Source organism: Typopeltis vanoorti, chromosome 14, assembly GCF_054136105.1.
Source record: "Typopeltis vanoorti isolate ZY-2024b chromosome 14, IOZ_Tvanoo_1.0, whole genome shotgun sequence".
Classification (NCBI taxonomy): Eukaryota; Metazoa; Arthropoda; class Arachnida; order Uropygi; family Thelyphonidae; genus Typopeltis; species Typopeltis vanoorti.
Window position 1 is genome coordinate 74,664,664 of NC_143562.1, and position 27,099 is coordinate 74,691,762.

A 27,099-nucleotide genomic window follows, 5' to 3' on the forward strand; every position below is an offset into this window, starting at 1 on the left:
TCGCACGATATCGTTCATTGCCAAGCTGAAAATTGGAATTTTGTGTGGTGGCCAACTTTTTTATATATTTTTTTATTTAGTTAATGACGTCCACGCGATAACGCGTGATCAGCCGTTTGGTGAGAACTCGCATTGCGCGATATCGCGTGATTGGCAATGAACATGTTAATGACACCAAACAGGGTCTATCATCAGATTTGCAATTGTTTGCTGATGATGTGAAGATAGGCAGGGTAATCAAGGATGCTACTGATATTCAGCAACTACAAAATGATTTGAATAGACTGGAAATCTGTATTGGTGGATAAGAATTTAAAGTTCAAAGGTCACATAGCAAAAGTTGCAAATACAACTCAGAGGATAATTGCTATGTTGAAGCGAACCTTGACATATAAGGATAAGGAAGTAATTTTGCCTCTTTATAAGGCTTTGATAAGACCACACTTGGATTACTGTGTGCAGATTTGGTCTCCGGGGTTCCAAGGGGATAAAGAAGCTGTGGAAAGGGTGCAAAGAAGAGTTAAATAAAGATTATATCCGGATTATGGGATTTAGATTATGAGGACAGATTGCGAGTATGTGGATTACAGACGCTAGTTAACAGGAGAAAGAGGGATGATATCATAGAGGGCTATAAATTTTTGAATGGGTGTTATAGCATTTCAAATGATGAAATTTTTCATTATATGGAAGGCAGGGAGAGAACACAGGCATCCATGGAAGTTAAGGTTGTTCTCATTTTTTCCTCAGTTTTTCTTTATTCTTTTCCAGGGTATGTTTGGCCGAATTGTCAGTAATTCTTTCAAGTGTTTGTAGAATGTCTGGATTAACATAGTTTGATAGTTCTGATTGTAATTTAGAAACCAGATTTTGTGTTGTAGCTAGATTTTGGCAGGCTGTTTGAATCTGTTCTCTAAGTATTGCTTTTTCTGTGCGGTCATAGATACGGAGTGCCTTAGCGGACGTAAATTTCTTTTTTAGCCTGATGCAGATCGGAATAAGGTTATTGTCTCTGCATCTTTTTAAAAAGGCCAGCCGATTGATCAAGAGAGAAATACGAATCTTTAGCTTAACATAGCGATTGCAGCGCTTGTGGGTATCATTTCCATGGATGATCTGAATCCTTTCTTTTAGACTTGCATGGTGATCCGAATGCATTTTGAAAATTATGGAGACAACTACCGTGTTTGAATAAAAACTTTAGTTTAATATAACTAAAATCTACAATTCGACCTTTATGTCAAGGTCATCTTCTGGAGCGTACAAATATACACAGGAACAAGCTATACTACAATCAAACTGGTTCGTTAAAGACATTGACCAACCGCTACCACAATTGTTGGCCTGACCTCTGGTGAAAAAACACAAACAGAACTATCGAACTATGTTAATCCAGACATTCTACAAACACTTGAAAGAATTACTGACAATTCGGCCAAACATACCCTGGAAAAGAATAAAGAAAAACTCAGGAAAAAATTCCACAGTTTGAAACAATGGCAAAATATGGCGGCCAATCACAGGAATCCATCCAATCAGAGGACTTCCTCCCCGATAAACAACAATGAACAACAAACAAAGGAGACAAGGAGCGACCAACCACCGACAAGCAAGAACCGTGTGATTAACCTATCAAGCCACACCCTGAACAACGGCGAACTTACGCTACTAAATAAAGGACTGAACTACGCAATAGCACCTAAAAAGGTAAACAAATTGGATTTTATCTACCACATTGAAAGAGGCATCAGATCCCTACCTAACAATATAGCAGATAAAATACGACTAAAAACCAGTAATGTCCTAAATACCAAGAAAACCATACAGAACAACCTGACAAAAACAGAATTAGCAGCAATCAAATCATTAAAAGCCAAACAAAACATAATAATAATGAAAGCGGATAAAGGCAGTGCCACTGTTGTCCTTGACATGTTAACATACATACTTCAAATGAACCAACTAGTAGCCGATAACAACACATATAAAATGGTAAATTATAACCCAACAAAAAGGATAAAGGATAAAACAGAAAAACTACTAAAGTCAGTCACTTCTTATCCACCAGACATGGTTAAAAAACTCAACCCCCCCCCCCCAGATTATATGGGGTTCTGAAAATACACAAACAAAATGTGCCCCTTCGACCAACGTGGAAGGAATAGACAGTCCCATTTACCACCTAGCCAAGAAATTAGCGGCAACACTCGAGGAGTTGGTAGGTCATTCCCCCTCCTACATAAAAAACACACAACACTTTATAAACAAAATCAAAAACATAACACTCGACAAAGACGACTTATTAGTCAGTTTTGACGTTTCTGCCCTTTTCACTAATGTCCCCATCAATGACACAATTCTCCTACTACAGAACAAATTTCCGCCTGACATTATGGCCCTCTTTGCCCACGTACTAAAGTTCGGTTACTTCGTGTGGCAAAACAAATTCTACCTACAAAAAGAAGGTACAGCCATGGGCTCACCACTACCCCCCCCCCCCCCCCCCAATCGCTAACTTCTACATGGAAACCTTTGAGCAAAGGGCTCTTGATTCCGCCACGCTATGACCGACAGTCTGGCTCAGATACGTTGACGACGTGTTCGCGATCTGGCCGCACGGGCGACAAACGCTAAACACATTCCTCAGCCACTTAAACAAACAACACAAACGCATACAATTTACCATCGAAATCGAAAACCAAAATTCGCTCCCGTTCCTAGACACACTAGTTAAACGTCTTCCTTCAGGCAGTCTATCCTTCACGGTCTACCGAAAACCGACACACACTAGCCAATACATACATGCGAATTCATACCACCACCGCCTATCACAAAAATATGGAGTCATTAACACCCTTAAAAACAGAGCCACAACTATTTGCTCTAACCAGCAAGCCCTGAAACAAGAACTAAAAATCATTAGTGACACATTCATAAATAATGGCTATAACAAAAATACTGTCAATAAAATACTCTAAAAACTACAACAAAAATGAATCTAGATTACAGTAAAACCATAGCCATCCCATACATTAAAGGGTTATCAGAAAAAATCAACAGAATCCTACAACATTATAACCTCAATGCCACCTTTAAACCACCCACTAAACTTAAAACCATATTCAGCTCCTCTAAGGATCCTCCCCTCCCATTAGCACATCCTGGAGTCTATTGCACCCGCTGCACCTGTAACTTACCGTACATTGGTGAAACAGGACTGACAATCCCTATACGCAAGAAAGAACACATTAGACACATTAAATATAACCATTATGGTGAAGCAGGCCTCTCAGACCACGCACTTAACACCTTACACCAAATCAACTGGAAAAGCACCTGCTCCTTACACCGCACAAAAACCTGGTACAAAAGAAATTTAAGGAATCCTGCGAAATCCTGATAAACCACCCAAATATCAATAACAAAGATGGCATGAAAATTCCAAGGATCTGGATGGCACACATTCAGCCTACCTAATATGAAAGATTCAACATATGTCAGGACTGTAGCCAATCCGCTAGTATTAGAAACCATTCCACTCCAACTGGCTGGAATGATGTTAATATATGTATATAGTAGACAACACAAATAATAGGACTCTAGCGTTGATGTATAATTTTTTATGTTTAATAAATTTTATTTTATTTTATTTTATTTTTTTTCACCAGCGGTCAGGCCAACAATTGTGGTAGCGGTTGGTCAATGTGTCTTTAACGAACCAGTTTGATTGTAGTATAGCTTGTTCCTGTGTATATTTGTACGCTCCAGAAGATGTCCTTGACATAAAGGTCGAATTGTAGATTTTAGTTATATTAAACTAAAGTTTTTATTCAAACACGATAGTTGTCTCCATAATTTTCAAAATGCATTCGGATCACTGTGCAAGCCTAAAAGAAAGGATTTTCTTTTAGTATTAACTTTGACAATATTCAAATCTCTAAACAAGATGAGATTTCTCTTCTTGGACTTACTCTGACATTATGCCTCACCTGGCATAACAACCATTGCTTCCTCAGCTCAAACCAAGATGTCAAACCAAAAAACTAGGATTTCTCTTTTGCTCACTATGCTACTTTACCTCTAAACAGCTGTTAACCTTATCTTCTTCTTCTTATGGTGCCATCTTCTATTGAAGGTCAGCGACCATCTTGGTGAACAAACTACATTCTTGCGTTGATCTGAGAAGTTGTACACTGCTCTTTCCTGTCCATGTCTTGATGTTGTCAAACCAAGATGTTCTTTTTTCTTCCTCCTCCTCCTGTGCCATCAATTCTTCCTAAATGGTTTGTAGAAGCTGATATTTGCCGTTTCTCATGATATGGCCAAGATATGATGTTTTTCCTTTCTTGATTGTTTGTATGAGATCTTTGGCTTTGCCAATGGATTTTAAAACATCTTCATTGGTTATTTTTTCTGTCCATGATATCTTTAGCATTCAGCTATATAACCACATCTCAAAGGCTTCAATTTTCTCGATGATTGCTGCCTTCAATGTCCATGTCTCAACTCCATAGAGCAAAGTGGACCAAACGTACCATTTCAGCATTATGCATCTGACTTCTGTTTAGATCTTTATTGCAGAATAATGTTCTCATTTTCATGAAAGACTGCTGCTCAACTTCAATCCTTGTCTTTATATCTATTTCAAGATCCCACCTTTTATTAAGCCAGCAACCAAGATATTTATACCTTGACACTTGATTGATAGTTTTCCCATTGAGTGCCAGTTTCATTGATGAGTTAGATGTTTGCTGTTGACCATGTATTTCATCTTGTTGATGTTTATATTTATTCCCATTCTTTGGCTTTCTATGTATACTCTGTCAAAGAGTTTTTGGAGATCTGTTATCTGTAATTAGCACGGTTTCATCTGTATATCATAAGTTGTTAACCTTATAAAAATCATAAATCCATTCAACTGTAAAAATATTGCTCTCACTAAGAGCTCCCTAAAAATACTTGACCCAATACAGAAGAGAGCAGTTAGATTAATCCATCGCTTACCAACTCACTCCACCCACCTTAACACAGTCATTTGGTTTTTGCAGTATGTATATTCTAAAAATGTTCATATGTAATTCCACCAATCTCCCTTCTAAATTCATTGCAGGCTGCCACTCAACATGCCTTCACAGTTCAACTTTAAACTCATAGAACAAGTTCCTTTTTCTCTCTGTCACACTTGTTACTGCTATATTGTGGGACAATTACTCCTGTATTTGTTTGTGTCTAAAAGAATACAATATACAGGCCTTCAAATCAAATATAAACAAGTTTCTCCTTTCCTAACTCACTACCCATGCATGGTACTGATGTACTATAGGTCAGTCAACCAACCTCTTGTGTATGGCTCTACATTAGAAAAAAAAAAATAAATAAATAAATGAAATGTACCAGCTGATGTTCTAATATATTATATTGTTTAACTGAGGTTTGGGCTGCTTAAAGGTGGGAAGTAAATACTTGAAGTAAATTGTAAAGTTCATGCTGTTATAGCCAGTTTTTACATGTATTTCACACTGTCAGGCATCACTCTTTTTTCTTTTTCCATATTTTATAGTATTTTATTGCATTATAAGTCAATTAGAAGTACAGACAGAAGGAATTGATTATTGTCCCTGGAGTTACTTTCACCGAACCTTGTCACAATAGTGCTATTATACTGTCCTATTTGTAAACTTAAACATTTGAAATGAATTTATGTATATTTTTTAACATCATCAGATTATTTAATTCATTACTAAGATTTTCCAATTAAAACTTTTTAGCTATACTTTTTGAAGATGCAGTAATATTAGGAGCTGAGAATGACACTGTACTATATGCTGCAGATAGCTACACCAGACATCCATATTGTATTATTTCACGTACGGTGAGTTTCTTACTGTAGAAATACAGATAGTTTAAACTAGTAAAAACAGAAATGACATTTAGAGGTTATATATGGGAAGGAAGAAATAATTTTATATGGACTTTACTTATAATTTATTATAAATTCATGCAAACAGAAATTATAACTTTCTTAGTTTTCAGAATCTTTTACATTGGAAGTTCTAGTCATTTACGGTTTAATTTTTTGGGGGGGGGGTTGTGGAGGGTAACCTGCAAATTTTAAAACTGTGGGTCAGTAATTTGGAAAATCTAATCTGCCCTAATGCATTTGAAAAAATATCAAATAAGAAATCTTAAAAAAATAATGTCATTGTGATTGATCTCAATGAAAAAAATATCTAGTTCTTATCTCTTCTTTTTCTCTCTCTCTCTCTTCTTTTTTTTTTTTTTTTTTCCATATTAATTTTCTATAGTCTATGGTATGCATATGGTTTCTCTAACCCATTTGTTTTGCAGAGGTTAAAAAAAAACAACTGTGCCACCTTGGATGGAATTGTTAATTAAGCTTCAGCTTAAAAGCCTTTATATTTCAGGCCAGAAGGGTGATGAGTGTGGTAAGAAAAGCAAAAAAGGATTACGAAAGAACATTGGCCATGCAGGCTAAAGAGAATCCTAAACAGTTTTTTAGATATGTAGCAAGTAAAAGGAAAAATGTACATGGCAGATTGATTTTAAAGAATGCCGATGATAGGGAGGTAACTGAATCAGTTGAGATAGTTGAGTTACTGAGTGAGCACTTTGCAAAAGTATATCATCCAGGTGGTGACATTGCAGAAACGAATAAACCAGTAGATTATACGGGAATTGTGGTTAATGAAGTGGAGGTGAGTAGTCTATTGCATAACCTCAATGTCAATACATCTGTGGGATTGGATGGTATACCAGCTCGTGTTGTACGAGAAGCAGCTAAAGAATTGTCAGTACCCTTGACCATTTTGTTTAATTTGAGTCTCGGGTCTGGGTTAGTCCCGAGCGGGTGGAAAGAGGGGAAAATAGTTCCACTGCATAAAGGTGGTTCCAAGACTGCTGTTGTAAATTACCGACCGATTAGCATATCAGGAATCATTGTCAAGGTCTTAGAGAAAATAGTCAAGAGGAAAATACAAGATTGGATAGAAGAAAATGGGATACTGTATCGGGGACAGCATGGTTTTGTGAAGGGTAGGTCATGCCTCAGTAACTTGCTCACGTATTATAACACAGTGACGGCTGAACTGGATAAGGGTAATGGGTTTACGGTGATTCTACTGGACCTTGCCAAGGCCTTTGACAGGATTCCACATGGAATTCTAATCAGTAAATTGCAGCATATGGGAATGGACATAGGGTTGGTGAGATGGATAGGAGGGTGGTTGACGGAGAGATATCAGAGAGTGGTTTACTCGGGAGTAGAGTCCACAAGACGGCCTGTGACTAGTGGTGTGCCACAAGGATCTGTTCTTGGACCACTGCTGTTTAATTTGTTCATAAATGATATAGGAAATGATCTGAGAGGAACAGTTCATTTGTTTGCGGATGATGCGAAGTTGGGTAGGGCAATAGTGAATGCAGATGACGTCAAAATTTTGCAGGATGATTTGGATAGATTGGAGGTCTGGGCTAAGGAGAATGGATGTCAGTTTATTGTGGCAAAATGTAAGGTTATGCATTTTGGGGTGAAAAGATTGACGGCAGTTTACTGCATTGGTGGAACCCTGCTCCAGGAAATTGATGAGGCACGAGATTTAGGAGTGTTGGTTGATAAGGAATTGAAATTTAGGGGACACATTGCAAAAGTGACCAAAACAGCTCATCAAATCACTTGGTTGCTGAAGAATACGTTGACAAGCAGGGACAAGCAGGTTATTGTTCCTCTCTATCGAGCCTTGATAAGACCCCATCTAGACTACTGTGCTCAGATTTGGTCACCTAGGTTTCTTCTTGATGGGGAGGAGGTGGAGAGGATCCAGAGGCGAGTGACCAAGATGATAGCAGGTCTGTGGAATGAACCGTATGAGAACAGGTTGAGGATTTGTGGGTTGCAAAAATTGGTTGATAGGCGGAGGAGGGGAGGTATGATTGAGACATTCAAATTACTGAAGGGTTTCTATAAAATTAATTCAGAAGATATTTTTGAGAACAGGGCTGGTTGTGGGAAGACTAGGGGACATCCATGGAAACTGGGCAAAAGTGTGGTTAGTAAAGGTGTTAGAGCTGGGTTCTTTACTTTTAGAGTAGTGAATGAGTGGAATGCGCTCCCTGAGTCTGTAGTGGATGCTGTGACAGTGAATGAGTTTAAGGCGAGGTATGATAGATACTGTATGAATGTCAAATAGTTGTGATGAATATGATTTGGGGCCTCCCTCGATGAGTCTAATGACTCCCTGGAGTTGCCCGTAATAATAGTAATAATATATGTCCTAGAGATTCAAATGAGTACGTTTCCATCTAGATGTTGCTACCAAGAGCACTCCACAGGAAATGAGATAGTTTTGTATCTCTCTCTATACAAAAAAAATTGTATACACAACCTTGGTTGCTTTGTCATTAGCTGATGGAATTATTTTATTTATTTATTTTATTATTATTTTTTTTTTATGGGCTTCAGGAATACTGCAGTTAATAGGATACTTGTATTACTAAAAGTAGCCAGTTTCTGCTTAACAAATTATCCACATCATATTAGTAACATGAAAAATAATTTATAGTGGTTTACATTCATTATATCATCATCCATTTCAGTTCTCAGTCCATCCATTTTATTACAGGAATAGAGTAATTACATACCAGTAGTGAAAATTTCAAAAGAGAGAGGAAATTATTTGTTAACATTATTTATTAAAATATTCAATTTCACAGCAAAATTATTGATTTTGCATGAAATATATATATGTAATCAATTCCATTAAAAGATCTGCTATAGTTAATAATTTTAATATTAAAAAATAGAGAAGGGGGGGGGTGATTAAGGGTCAAAGCTGTATAACTGAGAGAAGACCTCCACATAGCCTTTAAAGGAATGCAGAGAACCAACCAGGGCTTCTGACCTAATGTCCAATCCTCACCTTCTCGTGGTGCACCCTGTTAGGTATCTACCTGGATACTGAATGAACGAGGATGGGCAATTTGGGATTTAATCGAGGAAATCGTATTCTTATTGGCTTGAACCACAATATAAAATGGTACAACATGACAGAATTTCATGCCAGCTGGGGCGTTGATCAGTTAAACAATGCCCCCGTTGTTTTCACCAGGGAACTAGGGTGAACAGCGAAAAGTCAGCTACTGGAACAAATCTGAAAGCACTCCCCAATTCAACATCACCAGAGTTAAAGATCGGTACTATCAACATTAGAAGCCTGAATGGCAAAGAAATGGAGCTAGCTGAGGAATTAGATAAGTACCAGATTGACATAATGGGGATGACTGAAACAAAAAAGACAAAAACTGGTGAGATCTTTCTGAGCAATAAATACAAAATGTTATATTCAAGCAATGACAATCAAGGAAAACTAGGAATAACCATAGTATTCAACACTAAATACGAGGCTAATCTTCAATGGCAAGCATTCTCAAGTAGAGTGATGTGGACAAATATCAGAATGGGGAACTGGACAATGAGACTTATTTGAGCCTATGGCCCCACAGAAGGCTCTACTAAGGTAGAAGTGGAGGAATTTTTTCAGGCTCTAGAGAAAGCTACTGACACAATGAAAAAGGAAAAGTTGGTCATTGTTGGGGATCTAAATAGCAGAGTAGGAGATGATTGTCAGACATACAAAAATATTTTGGAAAAATTTGGAGAAAAGAGCAAAGCTAATAATAATGGCAAATACCTGTTGGATTTCTGCTCAGGACATGGATTGGTTATTACTAACACAATGTTCCAGCATAAAAATGTGCACAAATTCACATGGAGAGAAGAGGCAAGGAATAAGAAAAATCTCATTGATTATGTTATTGTTGATAGTGATGTTTTATCTCTTGTGCAGGACACTAGAATGTATAGAGGATTTGAAATTGGAAGTGATCACCATTTAGTCTTGAGCAGGATAAAATTGAATTTCATATTGAAAAGAATAACATGTAAGAAAGTTTGAAAGCGAATAAAAGTTGAGCAGCTCTCAGATGTGAACTTGACTAAAATACACAAACATTATTCAAGAAAAAAAAATGAAAGAGTTTGAGAACAGGAACCAAACCTTGGAGATTCAGTCACAAGCCTTGAAAAAAACATTGATTGATTCAGCCAGAGAGGCATGTGGTGAGGTTGTCTGCAAGGATAGAAAAATCAGAACTCCATGGTGGACACAGGAAATCAAAAAGGCAGTGAAGGAAAAGAGGAAAGCATATCAAAAGTTCCTGGCAAATAAGTCAGCTTGTGCTCTTAGAGAATACAGAGACAAATGTAAGAAAGCTAAACACTATGTAAAACTAAAATTTTGTATAATGTCTACACTGCATAATTCATAAGCCCTAGTCAGAAGGTTGAATTTCCAATGATTGGAATAGAGCTCAGAGGAGGATTAGCAGTTCTCACACCCTGTTCTAGCATGTCCCACGCATATTCAATTGGGTTTGTTGCATGTTGTTACTGAGATTCCAGTTGTGACACTTGATGCTCACCTCTAGGATCAACCATGCATGGCTGACCAATGTGAGTCCTTCTGCTCTCTTCATAGTTATTCCAGTCCTGGTGCGCCCTTGTGTAGTATATGAGCAACCAACAAGTGCAACTGTTTCTGAAATACTGTCACCCGCTTTCCATGCCCCAACTCTCTACCCACAGTCAAATTGTATTACGTTGCCACGTTTCCCCATTACCGCCAAACATTTACTGATTACGTATGGAGGATAGGTGTGCCCATTTATAGTAGCCAGTAAATGTTTGGCAGTTCGTTATCATGCCAAATATGTAAATTGTGGGTGGCGGGGTTCTAATGCAAAGCTAACTCAGTGTACATTTAATTATGAAGTACTACCTTAGTATCCTCCAGTGCTTTTGTAACTGTGTCCATGTTTGTAAGTTGCATTTTTATCCAAGAAATCATTAACAATATAAAACTTTACATTTAAATCACACTGAATGTATGTTGCCACAAAAATTCACAAATTAATATCTACCCCCAACTCCCTCCAGTTCCAGTAGTATAGGCAGTCCAACTTACCTGTTTACCATGCAGTCTGCAGAATCACTTGCCCTTCTTGTTGTTGATAGCTGGCAAGTAATTTCAACTATGAGAAGACAGGTTAGTGATTCTGCATAAGCATGACCTACAAGAATATGTTGTGTGGGGTCTTTTAGGAATTTCTTTGTTTCATACACAGAGCCATTGGAAAATGACTTAAGTATTTCATAAAAGCCTTTTTTTTTAAATTAGAAAGATTGCATGAATTAAGTTCCATCATCATTCTAGTTATTTATTTATTATTTTTTTATGTATTCTTCTCCAAATGAGTTTACTTTTTTGATTTTTGCTCCAACATTGTACAAATCAAGCTCTCTGCATGCTTGTTACATGCACTTTCTCATTTTTAAATTATATTCCATTTTCTTTTTACTTTCAATTTACAGTGAAAATGATCAAGAGGCATGACCAAAAATTATTTTATTTATGTATTTTTTCAGTTATATTGTAAGTAATTAACATTCAGACCTGCAAAAGTTAATACGCTTTCTTATCCAAAGAAAATCTTAGCCTACTCATCAGCTGATTCCACGTAATTTTGGTTTTGATTTACTGTGTCAAGTATTTTGTTCGCATAGTGAAAAAGAAAGTCATAGTTGCAATATTTGACTGTGTAATTATTTAATTAATAATATGATTATTTTGAACATGAAATTAAGCTGTAAAAATAAAGGTAATCAAAATAAGCATATTTAGGGGTCAGTGTGAGTTTACTTTCTTTTTCCATACTTTTCGTTAATTTTCTTTAATGAAGAAAATTTTTTAGCCACAAGTGATATGACTATTCATAGCTAAGCAGTTTCCAGTGTTGGTATCCCAACATTAGGAGCACTTAATATGAACTAGACATTATTAGTAAACATCATGCTTATAATCATTAGGTATGCTGCTCTTTCACAGGATCTGGTATGTTTGTCTTTATTTAATGATCTCTCACCCTATTTGATTCAGTTCCTTATCCTTTAATATTCCTTATAGATAGATTCTGATATCATTATAATTTCATTTATCCCAACCATTCTTAAAAAAATGTCTGTGATTAACAGCACAGATTCAGGCTAGGGTAGATGCCTCCATAGTTCTGTCAGTATGAACAACACCTTTGGTTGGAAAGGCATGGGTTTTAATGTCCATCTATAAGGCAAAGAACATTATCAGTCTTTTTCAGTATCAGTATCTCATGTACACTTGAGTTTTCATCCTTCAAAACAGGCAAACTGGCCCATAACCACACACATATCTATAGACAGAACACTTCAGGGAATGAAGTGTTCTGTCTATAGATATGTGTGTGGTTTACTACTTTGGTAGAAGTTACTACTTTGGTAGAAGTGTGTGGTAGAAGTTACTACTTTCCAGCTGGGCACTGATGCCCAGCTGGAAAGTAGTAACTTCTGACCAATACCTCATCTTGGATCCAAATGCCAATACTGGTATCCTGGACACACCCATATGCTAACAACTGACTGGTAGTGCAATATCTTTCTCTTGTGTAATACACACACACAAGAGAAAGATAAGGAACCTTGTTGTCCTTTGCTGATGCAAGCCAAATAGTTGGATAATTTGTTTTAAGGTTGTTAGTAGAGAACTGGAGCTTTCCTAAATACATTTTGAGAATTGTTCTGAATTGCTTGGTATGTATGAAATGGAACTCTTCCCTGAACTCTGACAGGTTTAAGATTGTATATCGTTATCTATGATTCTCTGGATAACCTTTATACCCATTTTTGTTGCATCATAGATTTCATTGTGAATATCGCATGGTTGTATATTCAACTAGTTGGTATTTGAAAGTCCTTATTAGAATTTCATGTTAACATCATCATCATACGTATCAAGGATTTAGACCCAGCATGGCCTGTTCCGGCCTTAGAAGTCATCGTTGAATCGTTTAAGAGGACGTCCTGGTTTTCTTTTTCTTAATGGCTTGTACTTTGAGGCTTGTTTTGGTAATCTTTCTGTTTTCATTCTTTGAACGTGTTCCATCCATTTATGTTTATATTTTTTAATTTTTTCTATTACTGGTTCTTGGTTTAATTCTTTCATAATATCTTCGTTTCTTTTGTGATCAAATAGGGTATACTTTGCAGTTTTTCTCATAAACTTCATTTCTGCTGTTGTTAATCTTTGTTTGTCTTTTTGTTTTATTGTCCAGATTTCACTTCCATACATTAAGACTGGTAAGGCTAAGGTATTGTATACTTTTAGCCTGGTTTGTTTTTGAACTAGGTTTGGTTTAAATATAGAGTTAATTACACCTGTTATTTTTAAATATTTTGTAATTTTTACGTTTATATCTTTTTCATTTTCATATGTGATCATACATCCTAGGTAGTTAAATGAATTCACCTGTTATAAGATCTTGTTATCTATTACTATTTTTGTTCTTGCTGGATCTTGTCCTTTAAAGGCCATAGTTTTTGATTTTTCTGTTGATATTATCATACCATTATCTTTGGATATCTCATTTAGATTTAAAATAGCTTTCTGTAAGTTATCTTCAGAATTTGTAATTATTATTTGGTCGTCTGCAAAGAGGAGAGTGTTTAAGTTAACTGTAGGTGAAAGTTTAATTCCTTGGTGTAAATTTTTACTCCATTTTATTATTATTTCATTTAAGTAGATATTAAAAAGAGTTGCTGAGAGGGGACATCCCAGTCGGACCCCTTGGTTTATCTCTCTTGTATATGATAGCTCGTGATTTAATCTTATTTGTATTTGATTATTTTCATATATACTTGTGATAGCTTTTAGGATGTTATTTGGTATTTGTCTTTCTTTTAATATGTTAAATAATGTTTCTTTTAACTTTGTCAAATGCTTTTTCAAAGTCAATAAATGCAATATGTGTTTCCAAATTATATTCTCTTCTTTTCTCTACTATTAATTTTAGGCAAAAGGCTGGGTCTATACATGATCGTCCTTTTCTAAATCCATTCTGTACTTCTAGAATAAAGTTTTCGGAATATTTCATTAGTTTGTTATTTAAGATTCTGCTATATATTTTGTAACAGGAATTTAGTATACTGATACCTCTATAGTTTTTAGGGTCATCTCTATTACCTTTCTTAAAGATAGGAATCACAATTGCTTTTTTCCATTCTATTGGGGGAATACCAGTTGAGTAAATTTTATTTAAAAATAATAAGAGTCTTTTTTTGAATCTTGTTCCTGCGTATTTATATAGTTCTGAACCTAGCTTATCTTCTCCAGGTGATTTTCCGTTTCTTGTTTCTTTCATTTTTTCTTAATTTTTTAATTTCTTAATTCTTCTTCAGTTATTTCCTTTTCATTTTCGTTAATTGTTTGCCAGTTGTCTTTTTTTTAAAATATTTGTCTGTCCACATTTCTGTGTAGTAATTTAGAAATTCTTCTAATTTTAATTCAGTGTTTAATTTTATGTTTTCTTTGGTATCTGCATTTAGGTGTTTCAAAATCTTATATACATTGGGTCTTATTTTATATAAATCATGTTCTAAATTAGAAACAAATTTATTCCATGATTCTCTGTCTTTTTCTGACTTCTCTTTTAGCTATGGCTCTTATTCTTTTATATTCTATTTCATCTTCTAATCTTTTACTGCTTAACCATTTGTGATAGGCTTCTTTTTTCTTTTTAATTATTTCTTTGATTGTATCATCCCAGATCTTCAGTTTTTTTCTTTTATTGAATTTTTTGGTCTTTCCTATGCTTTCATTTGCTGCTGCATTTAGTATCGTTTTTATATTAAGCCATTCTATTTCTATTTCTTCATTTTGTTTTATTTTATCTAGATATTGGTTAATTCTTTGTTCATATAGCCATTGTACATTTGTGTCATTCAATAGTCTAGTTTTATAAGCAAATGTTTCAATTTTTCTTTCTGTTCTTGTTACTTGTAGCCATTTAGGTGGTAATCTTAATTTATTTTAACAAGGAAGTGGTCACTGCTTATTTCATATCCTCTGTGAACTCTAACATCTAGTGAAAATTTTGATGTCTTTTCATTTAATATAAAGTAATCTAATATTGATTTCCATCCTCTTGCTGCCCCAGTATATTTATGTATGTCTTTATGTTTATAGAAGGAATTCATTATTTTTAGGTTATTATAAACTACAAAGTCAATCAATTTTTTACCATTTCTGTTTAGAGTGTGTTCTCCATGTATTCCTATATTATTATTAATTTTCATGTTTCCAATTCTTGCATTTAAGTCTCCTGCTAAAATTATGTAGTCATTTTTATTTATTTTATTATATATGTTTTGTAGCTGATTATAAAAATCAATATTATCCTGTTCTCTTCCTTCTTCTGGGGAAAATAAACCAATTATTGTTAAATAGCCTCTATCTATTTTTATTCTAGCTTCTATTATTCTTTCATTCCATAATTTATAATATTTTAACTGTTTTGAAAGGGAGTTATGAATCCAAATCATGACTCCTGCTTGTGCTCTTTGATCTCTGTCGACTCCACTGTATATCACATTAAAATATTCAGTTCTCATAGTTCCTTTTAATTTCTTTTTTGTTTCAGTGATTACTGCTATTTTAAAATTTCTTTCATTTAGTAACTGGTCTAATTCTATTTCTTTATATGCTATTCCTCTTACATTCCAGTTTGCTATGTGTATTATATTTTGTTGTTTCCATTTTCGTTTTCCCTTTTCCATTCCAGGGTCGTTTCCCATAGATTCAATTCGATTATCTTTTTCTGTCAACTTACAAGTAGGATTATGTTCTCCATGTCAAGGGACTAGCCTGACGATGGAATAGTTCAGTGGTAGGGCTGCTACCTTAAGGCTTCTGAACTAGCCTTCTTCAGAATTTAAACCCATAGGAGGAATTGGGTATATTGAAGGGGAAAGAGTAGATTATAGAAGAAATATAGTAAGGTTTATAGAGAGGGCATAGTTGTAAGGCCAGAAATGAAAAGACCCCATGGCCCTCGAGTACTCTAATAGCATAAGAGTCATAAAGTAAGAAGAGTTGGCTGATAAGGCATTATAGGAAAGATTAAAGTAAGTGGATCTTCCTCAAAGTAGAAGAAGAAGGAGAGGATAGATCCAACTAGGGGTCCATGGGAGTGCCGCTTCCCTTACAATCAAGATGATGGCCCTGTTGGTCCACGAGTCCTTATTCAGTATATTCGGACCACCCCACCATATATATATACACACACACACACACGCACACACGCACAGGCATGTACACACACACACACACACACACACACACACACATGGTGGGCTCCCCTATCCGCCACCCAGGGGACGCGCTCTCTAGGGGTTACAGGGTTCCCTGAGAGTTGATGTTAACTGAGGTTATAAAAAAGTTTATTTTAGTAGCTACAACTACTAAATTGTGAGGACTGTGCGAGAAATATTTTGTATATCACATGACATCATCATCATCAAATTCCTGACATGTACCCTCAAGGGGTGTACAGGATATGATAGTACTACATGAAAAATTTACATCATTATTACTAACTTGCTATCTACAATTTTCCTCCAAATCAGTCTGTTACTTGTCAAGACTCCAACTTTGTACTTCACTTTATACCGTATCAATCTGTTTATATCTTGGTCTCCCTCTGGGTCATTTTCCTGCCAACCTGGAAGAGAAAACTTGTTTTACTAATCTTTCCTCTCCCATTTTGTTTAAGTGACCATACCACCTGAGATTAGCTCTGCTAACGCATTCATGGATGCTGACAATGTCAAGTTCTTTCCTAATATCCTCGTTTTTAATATGATGTTGTCATTGATGCCATCTGTTCACGCCTCTAATCTTTCTCAGGACTCTCATATCTGCGGTCACTAGTCTTTGGTTAAGTGTTTTACTTCTGACCCAGCTCTCAGATCCATAAGTTAAAACTGGTTTAAACACTGTCTTGTATACAGCTAATTTAGTGTTCCGACTAATTTTTCTCTTATTCCATATGAATTTATTCAATTGACTTCCTACCATACCAGCTTTGTTGATTGTGTTGTCTATTTCCATATTTAATTTACCATCTTCGCTAAAAATCGTATCTAAGTAGCTGAAATGTTTTACTTGTTCCATAGGTTCTCCGTTCAAAACACAGTTGACATTTTCAACAATTCTACCTATTTTCATTGTCTTTTTAATGCTGACCTTCATACCATATCTATTACAACAGATATTCAATTTAGTCAGGGAATCTTGTAAACTTGTAGCAAATTTATTTAGAAGTATAACGTCGTCTGCATAAAGCAAAGAGCTGACATTAACATCTTCAATTCTGATATCATGTTTAATACCACTTTCCTTCATAATGTGATCCATATAGACAATGTACATCCTTGTCTCACACCAGATTTAACATTAAACCATCTTCCTGTACTTCCTTCAATTCTAACTGCTGACTTACAACTCAAATAAAGACTAAGTATTGCTTGATATAATGCACCATTGACACCATATAACTATTGAATAGCTTCTCTCTTGGCACCTTGTTGTATGCCTTTTCCAGATCGACAAAACTTAAATACAGATCATTGTTATATTCCCATGCTTTCTCAACTATTTGTCGTAAAGTGAAGATCTGATCCTGAGAACCTCTATTTGGCCTGAATCCAGCTTGTTCTTCACCAAGTTTATCTTCCACAATCCTTCTCAACCGTTTCTGAAGTATACTGGCATAAATCTTACCAGGAACACTCAGTAGAGAAATACCTCTGTAATTCTCACATTCAGTTTCATTTCCCTTTTTATATATGGGTACTATTAGAGCCCTACTCCAATCATCAGGAATTCACCCCTCTGTTCAGGTCTTCTGAATTATTCAGTGCAGCCACTGTAAGACTTTTATATCACCATACTTCAACATTTCTGGTTGAATATCATCTACTCCTGATGCCTTTCCACATTTCAAGCCTTTGAAGAAAGACTTTTTTCTACTTCAAGTATGGATATGCATTCCTGACTGTATGCCTGTTGAGTGTTTTTTTATGTGCTATCACTGCTTGTTTCATTTAGCAATTTTTCGAAGTAATTACTCCATACTTCAAGGATATCTTTTTTTCCTGTTTTAATGTCACCTTTATCATCTCTAACTCCTTTTACAGCACTCTTTCCTCCATTTCTAAGCTTCTTCAACAACCTGCAGAATATTTTGCCAGCTTCTTGATATTTATTTTCTATATTCTTGCCAAAGTCCTCCCATGACTTTTGTTTAGCTAGTTTTACACAGTGTTTAGCATTCTTGCATTTGTCTCAGTATTCTCTAAGAGCACAAGCTGGCTTATTTGACAGGAACTTTTGATATGCTTTCTTCTTTTCCTTCACTGCCTCTTTAACTTCCTGTGTCCACCAGGGAGTTCTGATTTTTCTATCCTTGCAGACAACCTTTCTACATGCCTCTTTGGCTGAATCAATCAGGGTTTTCTTCAAGGTTTGCCACTGAATCCCCAAGGTTTGGTTCTGGTTCTCAAACTCTTTCATTTTTTCTTCAATAATCTTTGTGTATTTTAGTCTACAGTTCACATCTGAGAGCTGCTCAACTTTTGTTCGCTTTAAAACTTTCTTGCATGTTATTCTTTTCAATATGAAATTCAATTTTATCCTGTTCAAGACTAAATAGTGGTCACTTCCAATTTCAAATCCTCTGTACACTCTGGTGTCCTGTACCAAGGAGAAAACATCACTATTAACAATAACATAGTTATAGAGACTTTTCTCATTCCTTGCCTCTTCTCTCCATGTGAATTTGTGCACATTTTTATGTTGGAACATGGTGTTAGTAATAACCAGTCCATGTCCTGAGCAGAAATCCAACAGGTATTTGCCATTATTATTAGCTTTGCTCTTTTCTCCAAATTTTTCCAAAATATTTTTGTATGTCCGACATTCATTTCCTACTCTGCTATTTAGATCCCCAACAATGACCAATTTTTCCTTTTTCATTGTGTCAGTTGCTTTTCTAAAGCCTCAAAAAACTCCTCCACTTCTACCTTAGTAGAACCTTCTGTGGGACCGTAGGCACAAATAAGTCTCATTGTCCAGTTTCCCATTCCAATATTTGGCCATATCACTCTACTTGAGACTGCCTGCCATTCAAGAAGATTAGCCTCATATTTTATGTTGAATACTATGGCTACTCCTTCTTTTCCTTGATTGTCATTTCCTGAATATAACATTTTGTATTTATTGCTCAGGAAGATCTCACCAGTTTTTGTCTTTTTTGTTTCAGTCATCCCTGTTATGTCGATCTGATACTTATCTAATTCCTCAGCTAGCTCCATTTCTTTGCCATTCAGGCTTCTAATGTTGATAGTACCGATCTTTAACTCTGGTAATGTTGAGTTGGGGAGTGCTTTCAGATTTGTTCCAGTAGATGACTTTTCGCTGTTTCCTAGTTCTCTGGCGAAAACAACGGGGCCTTGTTTAATCGAGCGACGCCCCAGCCAGCATGAAATTTTTTTATATTGTTTCATCATTTTGTATATTGGTTTAAGCCAATAAGAATACAATTTGGTCAACGAAATCCCAACTTGCCAGCTTATCCTCGTTTGTTCAGTATCCAAATAGATACCCAACAGGGTGCACCACACGAGAAGGTGAGGATTGGACATTAGGTCAGAAGTCCTGGTTGATTCTCCGCATTCCTTTACAGGCTATGTGGAGGTCTCCTCTCAGTTATACAGCTTTGACCCTTAAGCATCCCCATATCATATGACTGCTATCTTAATTATCTGGAAAGTGTTACTTTCTTGTATAATGACACCTGTGGAGTATCCATAACTAGAGAATAATATATATGCCACAGTAAAATAAATTAAAATTTTATTATGTACATATTTCATCTTATGTATCACAATACATCATCAGTACAATTATCAAACCACAATAAGAATTGAATTAGAAATATTTACATAATGAAATTTTAAAGTTATTTTACTGCAGCATTGTGTTATTCTCTAGTTCTGGAAAATGCTGCTGTCAGAATAACAGAAAGAAAGAGAAGAAAAAAATCATGTATGTGTATTATACTTAAATGTTTTTATAGGTGGTGGTACAATGAAGATACTGAAATCTGGAAAAATACATTGATTTTGTCATATTTACATGCCTTATTTTATTCCTTATGCAAGAAAAAGTCCCATGATTATTGAAAATAAAAACATGCTTCTGAATAAAAAATGTTTATAAAATTGTCAAAGAAAATTGGGAGAGGAAAGATTAGCAAAACAAGTTCTTTGCGAGGTTGGCGGGAAAAATACCCAGAGGAAGACCAAGATATAGGTGGATTGATACAGTAAAAAGTGGCTTAGAAGATAGAAATAGATAGAGATAGATAATGTTGGAGTCTTGACAGGTAACAGATTGATTTGGAGGAAAATTGTAGATAGGAAGTTAGTAATGGTGTCAGTTTTTCATTCAGTACTATCATATCCTGTACATCCCCTTGAGGGTGCATACCAGAAATTTGATGATGATGATAAAATTGTCAACCCAGAAGCTCTTTCTGAAATGCAGCCTACCTTCTGTGTGATCAATGTCCTGTGCCTTTTTTCCTATATATGTGACATACTTCTGTCTGTTCAAAGGAAGTAAATGAGAACATACTTTTTTTAAACCAAAATTTGGCTGAAGATAAACCATTAATTAGAATTCATAGTTAATTCAGATTTTATAGAAAAAAATCACAAAAATAAGATTTTTTTTAATATCAATATCGTGTTTCTTTTTTTATGTGAAGTTAGTGAGTTGTGAAAGGAATGAGCATTTTTTAAAAAACATTTCTTGAGCCAATGAAGAGACTAAAAAACTTAGAACTAGTTAGATTTTTAGTAAAACGATGATCTATTACATTTTCATAAATGTGATATTTTGCTAAAGCAGTCTTTTAATTTTAGATTCAGGTATATCTGCCACATGTTTTACGACAGCTGTTAAGAAGAAAGTAAGCATATTTATATATCCTCAGTGACATTTTAAATATTAAAATTTAATATTTAAAAATTAGCTTAATTTATTAAGCCATTTTGATACTCTAACTTAGCTTGATTAAAAAACTGATTTAAATTGTGTTGATAAATAATTTTTTTAAAAAATCCAATGAAAATGGGTAAATATTAATAAAGGCAATTTCTTTTAATTTTAAATTTTACAAAAATTAATAACAGTTGATAAATTTCAATTTTTTGACCCTCATCCTTTCCAGCAGGTTGATATCAGATAATGTATAATGAAAAATAATATATATTTACTATTGTAAGATTGGAGGCATGAATTGCCATTATATTTTGTTTTTAGAATAGCTTGTCCAGTTTCGAAGAACCTCAGTTCAAATCCCATCTAAACAGTTGCAGACTAGCAATCAAAAAAAAGACTGAGAAAGTACTTGAGAATGGCCCATGAACCCATTATTTTACTGTAAAATGAAATATTAGACATTTTATAATCGTTTTTCATAAAACTTGTTAGAACTAAATGGCCTCTCCTATCGCTTCAGAGAATGACATGTGTTAGCAGATTCTGTAAAATATTAATAATCTGTTTTTTTAATATGTACCTTCATGGGATGTTCAGGTTACTATGACAGAACTCCATGATTATATATATTATTACTAATCTCCTATCAATGATTTTCCTCCAAATCAGTCTATTGATTGTCATATCTAACATTTCATTCTTCCAAATTCTTCCTTTCCCTCTTTCCAGCCATCTTGGCATCAAACACTGTTTTGTTAACTTTTCCTCTCCTATTCTGTTTAACTGGCCATACTACCTTGGATTAGCTCTTCTCACACATTTTTGAATGCTGTCAATGTATTATGCAGAAAACATGTCTTCATATTGAGCATTTTTGGTTGAATATGGGGGCTACTCCAACTTCCTTTCCACATTTCAGACTTATGATGGCTTTATACCTCAAATATTGATAAGTACTCTTGTTTGCATCCTCTTGAATGGTTTCTACCATTGTGCCATCATTGTTTTACTTAACCCTCCTTCAAAGTAATTACTCCAAAAATCTAGAATATCTTTATCATCAGTTTTCATGTCACCTTTATATGATTCTCCTGGAAAGGCTTAGACATTGGTTATGCATTTTTTACTAAGTAATTTAAGGAAATTACAACATCAACTAGGATATACATAAAAATAAATTTTAATATACTTCAATATTTCGGCAACGTCACATTGCCATTTTCAAGAAACTTAAGAACAAGACACGTGTACGCAGGCACAACAAACAGTAAATGAGGAAGAAGCAGGAAGCTATTATTTCTCCTGAAGTCCTGATGTGCCCCCTAGCGTACAATGTTGGTATTCTTGGGCGATTGGGCTGAAGGTCTTCTGATGTAGGTTTTCCCAAATTTGAGGCAGTTTCATACAGTCTGCATAAGACTGCCTCAAATTTGGGAAACCTACATCAGAAGACCTTCAGCCCAATCGCCCAAGAATATCAACATTGTCTGCTAGGGGCCACATCAGGACTTTAGGAGAAATAATAGCTTCCTGCTTCTTCTTCATTTACTGTTTGTTGTGCCTGCATGCACATGTCTTGTTCTTAAGTTTCTTGAAAATGGCAACGTGACGTTGCCGAAATATTAAAGTATATTAAAATTTATTTTTATGTATATCCTAGTTGACGTTGTAATTTCCTTAAATTACTTAGTAATAAAAAACCTTTATATCATATTTGATTACTTTTACAGTTCTCTTTCCTCCATCTATTAGCTTTTTCAATTGCCACCAGGGCAGTTTGTTACCTTCCTGATATTTATCTTTTATGTTCTTACGAAAGTCCTCCCATGGCTTTCATTCAGCTACTTTTATATATAGCTTAACTTTCTCTGCATTTTCCCAGTTGATTACATATTGCTAATTAAAAAAAAGCTATAAAAGTTGATAACTAGAAATATCAACAAGAATGAGTTGAATGAATTAGGTAAAAGCTAATCCAAAAATAATTTTATATAATGTAGACTTCCTCACTCTGACAAAGTAAAGTTCATTCCCTGGAAGAAGTGATAATCATTCTTGACTGTATGTTGGGTGAGGAAGAGCATGTAATTTTGATTGCCACTGTTAGATGCTGCTTGTATAGAACAACATGTACTTACTTTAATTGTTGAGAGTAGAGGTTAATATTGTTGGCATACCTTAACATGGCCATGTTTTCAAAGCAGTGTCTTATTAGAACTGGCAGTGTTCCTTTGCCACATTGAACTATGAATTTTGTATATTTTTTTTGAGTAGATTCACTTTCCAAATCACATTTGTTTGATGAAATATTTGTCATCTTGGGATTAGAGAGCAACTGACGGTGTTATAATGAGCTTGTTCTGTTGTCATTTTGTGACACCAGAACAAGATCCGATTAATTGGTGAAACTGGAGAAGGGGAGCCATTGTGAGTTGTGGACCGAAATCCCCAAGAAGGATTATGGAATACAAAGCAATTAATTGTGAAGTCCATTTAGCCTCCACATACAAGTAGCCTAGTCATGAATGTACTTCATGTGCAAACTTTGTTTGCTTGCACCTAGATAAAAGAAGAATATAATTCCTTTGCCAGTTTAATTTAACAATAAACACAAATAAGTTTAGATATTACTAGTGGAATATGAATCAGCAAATCTTTACTTTTATGTTGTGTAACTGATGTGCATAAATATTTATGGATATTTAGATAACAGCTTAAGAAAAATAAATAAATTTATTATTATTGTCCAGACTTTTACAGTTTCTATACATTTTTGTTTTTCAAATCTTATAATAGCCTAAACAATGTAGAAAATAAAGACATACAATTAAAATACTCCACTTATGGTACTTTAGTTCAAATTCAGTGTAGCATTCATATTTTAATGCAGGATATGTTCAAGAACTAAATGAAGCAAAAATTATATGACTGTAAGGATAGTATTTAAGTTGGATTATTTTCTATTAATAATGATTTGAAATTTGAATTGAACCAAATACCCAGTGTTTCATGATTACATGATACAGTACACAAGCTGGATAGTCTTCTGCTGCTTGTGGTTCGAATATTCTAAACTAAATAGTTGTTCATGATATCACACATGCATTTCATATCCCATTTTCATTTAATGATTGCTTGATAAATGTTGGGGCTAATTACCATCTCTCTCTCTCTCTCTCAAACTTGTAGAAATCAAAGTTCATTATAGTAGAAAATTTACTGTAGTGAATACCTTTTGCGAAACACTGATGCCATGGAATTTTGTCATGGACTATAATGGTGTTTACTACAGTGATAGTTGAATGTATTATATTCTCATCAGTTCAGGATTCCCTTCTACCAGAGTTATATATATGGATTGTATATGTCTTCAAAAATGCCTGCCAATAAACTAGAATTACATTCATTCTTTTATTCTATGTTTCTATAGTGTGAATTTGTTCTCTCTTCTGAAGAGTTATTTGCCATATGTATATGTAAGGCAAAATATGTGTAAAGAGGATATTCCCAAATTAGAAAAATATTCTTCATGTAGTATTTCCAACATTTTGGACAAAAGATCACTGTGTTTAATGATTTTTCTTGAATAATTCCATGTAGAAATTGGCAGGTATTGGCAAAACTGTTGATTATTTTGTGCTCATCACTAAAGTGAACATCTTGAAAAAGAATTGCAATTCCTAAGAGGAGATTTGTTGGGATAGTCTGTCTAATTGTTTTACCAGACATAAAAGGCATGTTAGATCAGCTAGATGAACTGAACTAGCTTTACACTTACATAACCAAATGCCATGGAAACTAATTTTTTTTTTTTTATAAGGAGCACACCTCCTCTATGGTTTTAAACCAGAATCACTTTTATTCTCTGTTATCCAATGAGAACACTGCTCTGCTCACTGAAAACAAAGCACAGGAACTTAAAATACCTGAGCATATAGCACCTTCTGTTCTAATAAAATATCTTAAAGAAAATCAAAAGAGAGGAGAAATATGCATCTTAAAGACAGAATATATAAGAATGAATGCTACCTCACTTTCTAAACACATTTTGGGTGACAGGTGCTTTTTTGTAGAGCAATATATCATCATCGAAATATATAAGTATTCATATTCTGAAGTACAAGAGCATAATTGAAATGTTAAGTAAATCTTGTGATATAAATAGTGGCTATAACTATCTATAGTTAGTTGCCTCAGAACAATAGATTTGAAATGCATATAATAGCATAGCAACAGTGAACCACTAGTGAACAGTTAGTTTAGAAATTTAGAACTCAATCCATCTGTTGCAGGTACAGAGACTAAGGTTTTAGCTTCTCTTAGCTTGTTTCCCACTGAAACACCAACAGAAATAGGAATCAGCAGCTGCAATAAAAAAACTAACCCCCTCCCCAAATGTTGAAAAACTCAAAAAAAAAAAAAATAAATAAAAATAAAAATAAAAATAATAAAAATTTACTAAAATCACTTCCATATTGTGGCATTAAACATTGATGTGCACTCTCATCCCAAATTACAACCACCACAAGCCACCTTAAATGTCCAGACTACACTTTATGATTCCTTCTTTTATTAGGAAGATACTTACACTTTTGAGTGGTCTGATATTCCTTTGTCAGAGGATTCCAAATCTTGAATTTCCTGTTTTTGACCTTTAACTTAAGATTTCATTGTGCCATTATATATCATTCATCTGCTGTCTCCACCATTCTAATTTTGTAATTCACCCTAATCTCTTTCTCTCTGACTTCTTATCCTTATAACTTTATTTCCTGCATTCCACCAACCCTAATAGTGAAGTAATCTTTATTGGTAATTTACAAAATTAAATCAAAATTAAATTAAGACATTATATAGAGACATATACAATTAAAAGATTATTTGTGGATGATGAATAGGAAGTGCATGTAAGACAATGAATCAGCTTGTGTGTGCGTGTAAAGTATAAATAGGTATATAATTAAATATATAAAAATTAGAAAATTCATTAATTTTGGCTATCTTTGTTCTCTGGAACAGCCTTCTCTATGATGCATTTCCAGTGCAATATCCCACTCTTCAAAAGAAAACACATTTTTTTCCCCTGTTGCATGGCATTAATTTGCTATAGGTGCTACAGTTTTTCTTGTGTGTTTGTGTGATATATAAAAAGTGGTGTACTGTTTTTACACCACAGCTGTGTGAGTTGTTAAATATGTATTTGCTGTCATAGTTCTTGTAAATGTCCTGCATTTCAGGATGAACATAGCTATATCCAAAAGGTGATGCAATAAATGAGTTTAATTTTTTTAGTTTTACCATACAAGATTTTCAAAAACAAATGTATATCTTTACCATTTTTCAGCCTAGGAAGTCATGCTTGGGAGATAGCTAGAAGCTGTGCTACGCTGCCTTATTTTTCCCATTCACTTGAACTACTACTTCATGAAGTATTAGAAGAGGAGGCCACTTCTTCAGAACCCATTCCTGGTTATAGACATATTATTTAAAATTCAGAAACTGATTATCCTATTTTTTGTATTGTATTTTAATATTCTAAATAATGCTTAAAGATGTTTTAAAGAACATAACCAAGTTATGTTCTTTTTTTTTTAATTCTGTTATCATTAAGCTTTAAAAAAAGAAAATATAAAAAAAATATTAATTTTCTTCTAACTGCAAAATCTAATAACTCAAAGATCCCCAGAAGATCTGCTATCATGCTTTTATACACTACTTTAAAATTTGAAAATGAATATCTTGGCTATAATCCTATTCCTCATGGAACCGAACATTCTATGCCAGAAAACTTCATTTTCAGCAGAATGTAATCAATTCCTAGCATCAGCCGCTATCATTGAAACCGTTTTCTGTATAATCTAAATGTTTAGCTACTTTTTATCATCATGACAATGACAAACTGTTGCAAATTTTGGAAGATTAGACTCCTCTTGTAATTTTAACTACTCTTTATGAATTCTCTCTAACAGAAAATTGTGTTGTGTTGATATAGATGTTAGCACATCCTCTTCAAACCAATCACTAAAATTACCCCGAAATGACCTTCATCAAGGATAAATACTATCATCATCAAATTCCTAACATGTACCCT

General features: G+C 34.5%; 1 protein-coding gene across 1 annotated transcript in view; it reads left to right on the plus strand.

The window, feature by feature from the left end:
• The window catches only part of Rich (Guanine nucleotide exchange factor subunit Rich), a 456,640-nt gene that overhangs the window by 264,765 nt on the left and 164,776 nt on the right, over nt 1–27,099 (plus strand). Inside the window, exons 21-23 of the mRNA XM_090404468.1 lie at nt 5,769–5,872; nt 20,930–20,976; nt 26,353–26,477. Of these exons, the coding sequence (XP_090260594.1) occupies nt 5,769–5,872; nt 20,930–20,976; nt 26,353–26,477 (276 nt within the window). The remainder of the gene's footprint in view (nt 1–5,768; nt 5,873–20,929; nt 20,977–26,352; nt 26,478–27,099) is intronic.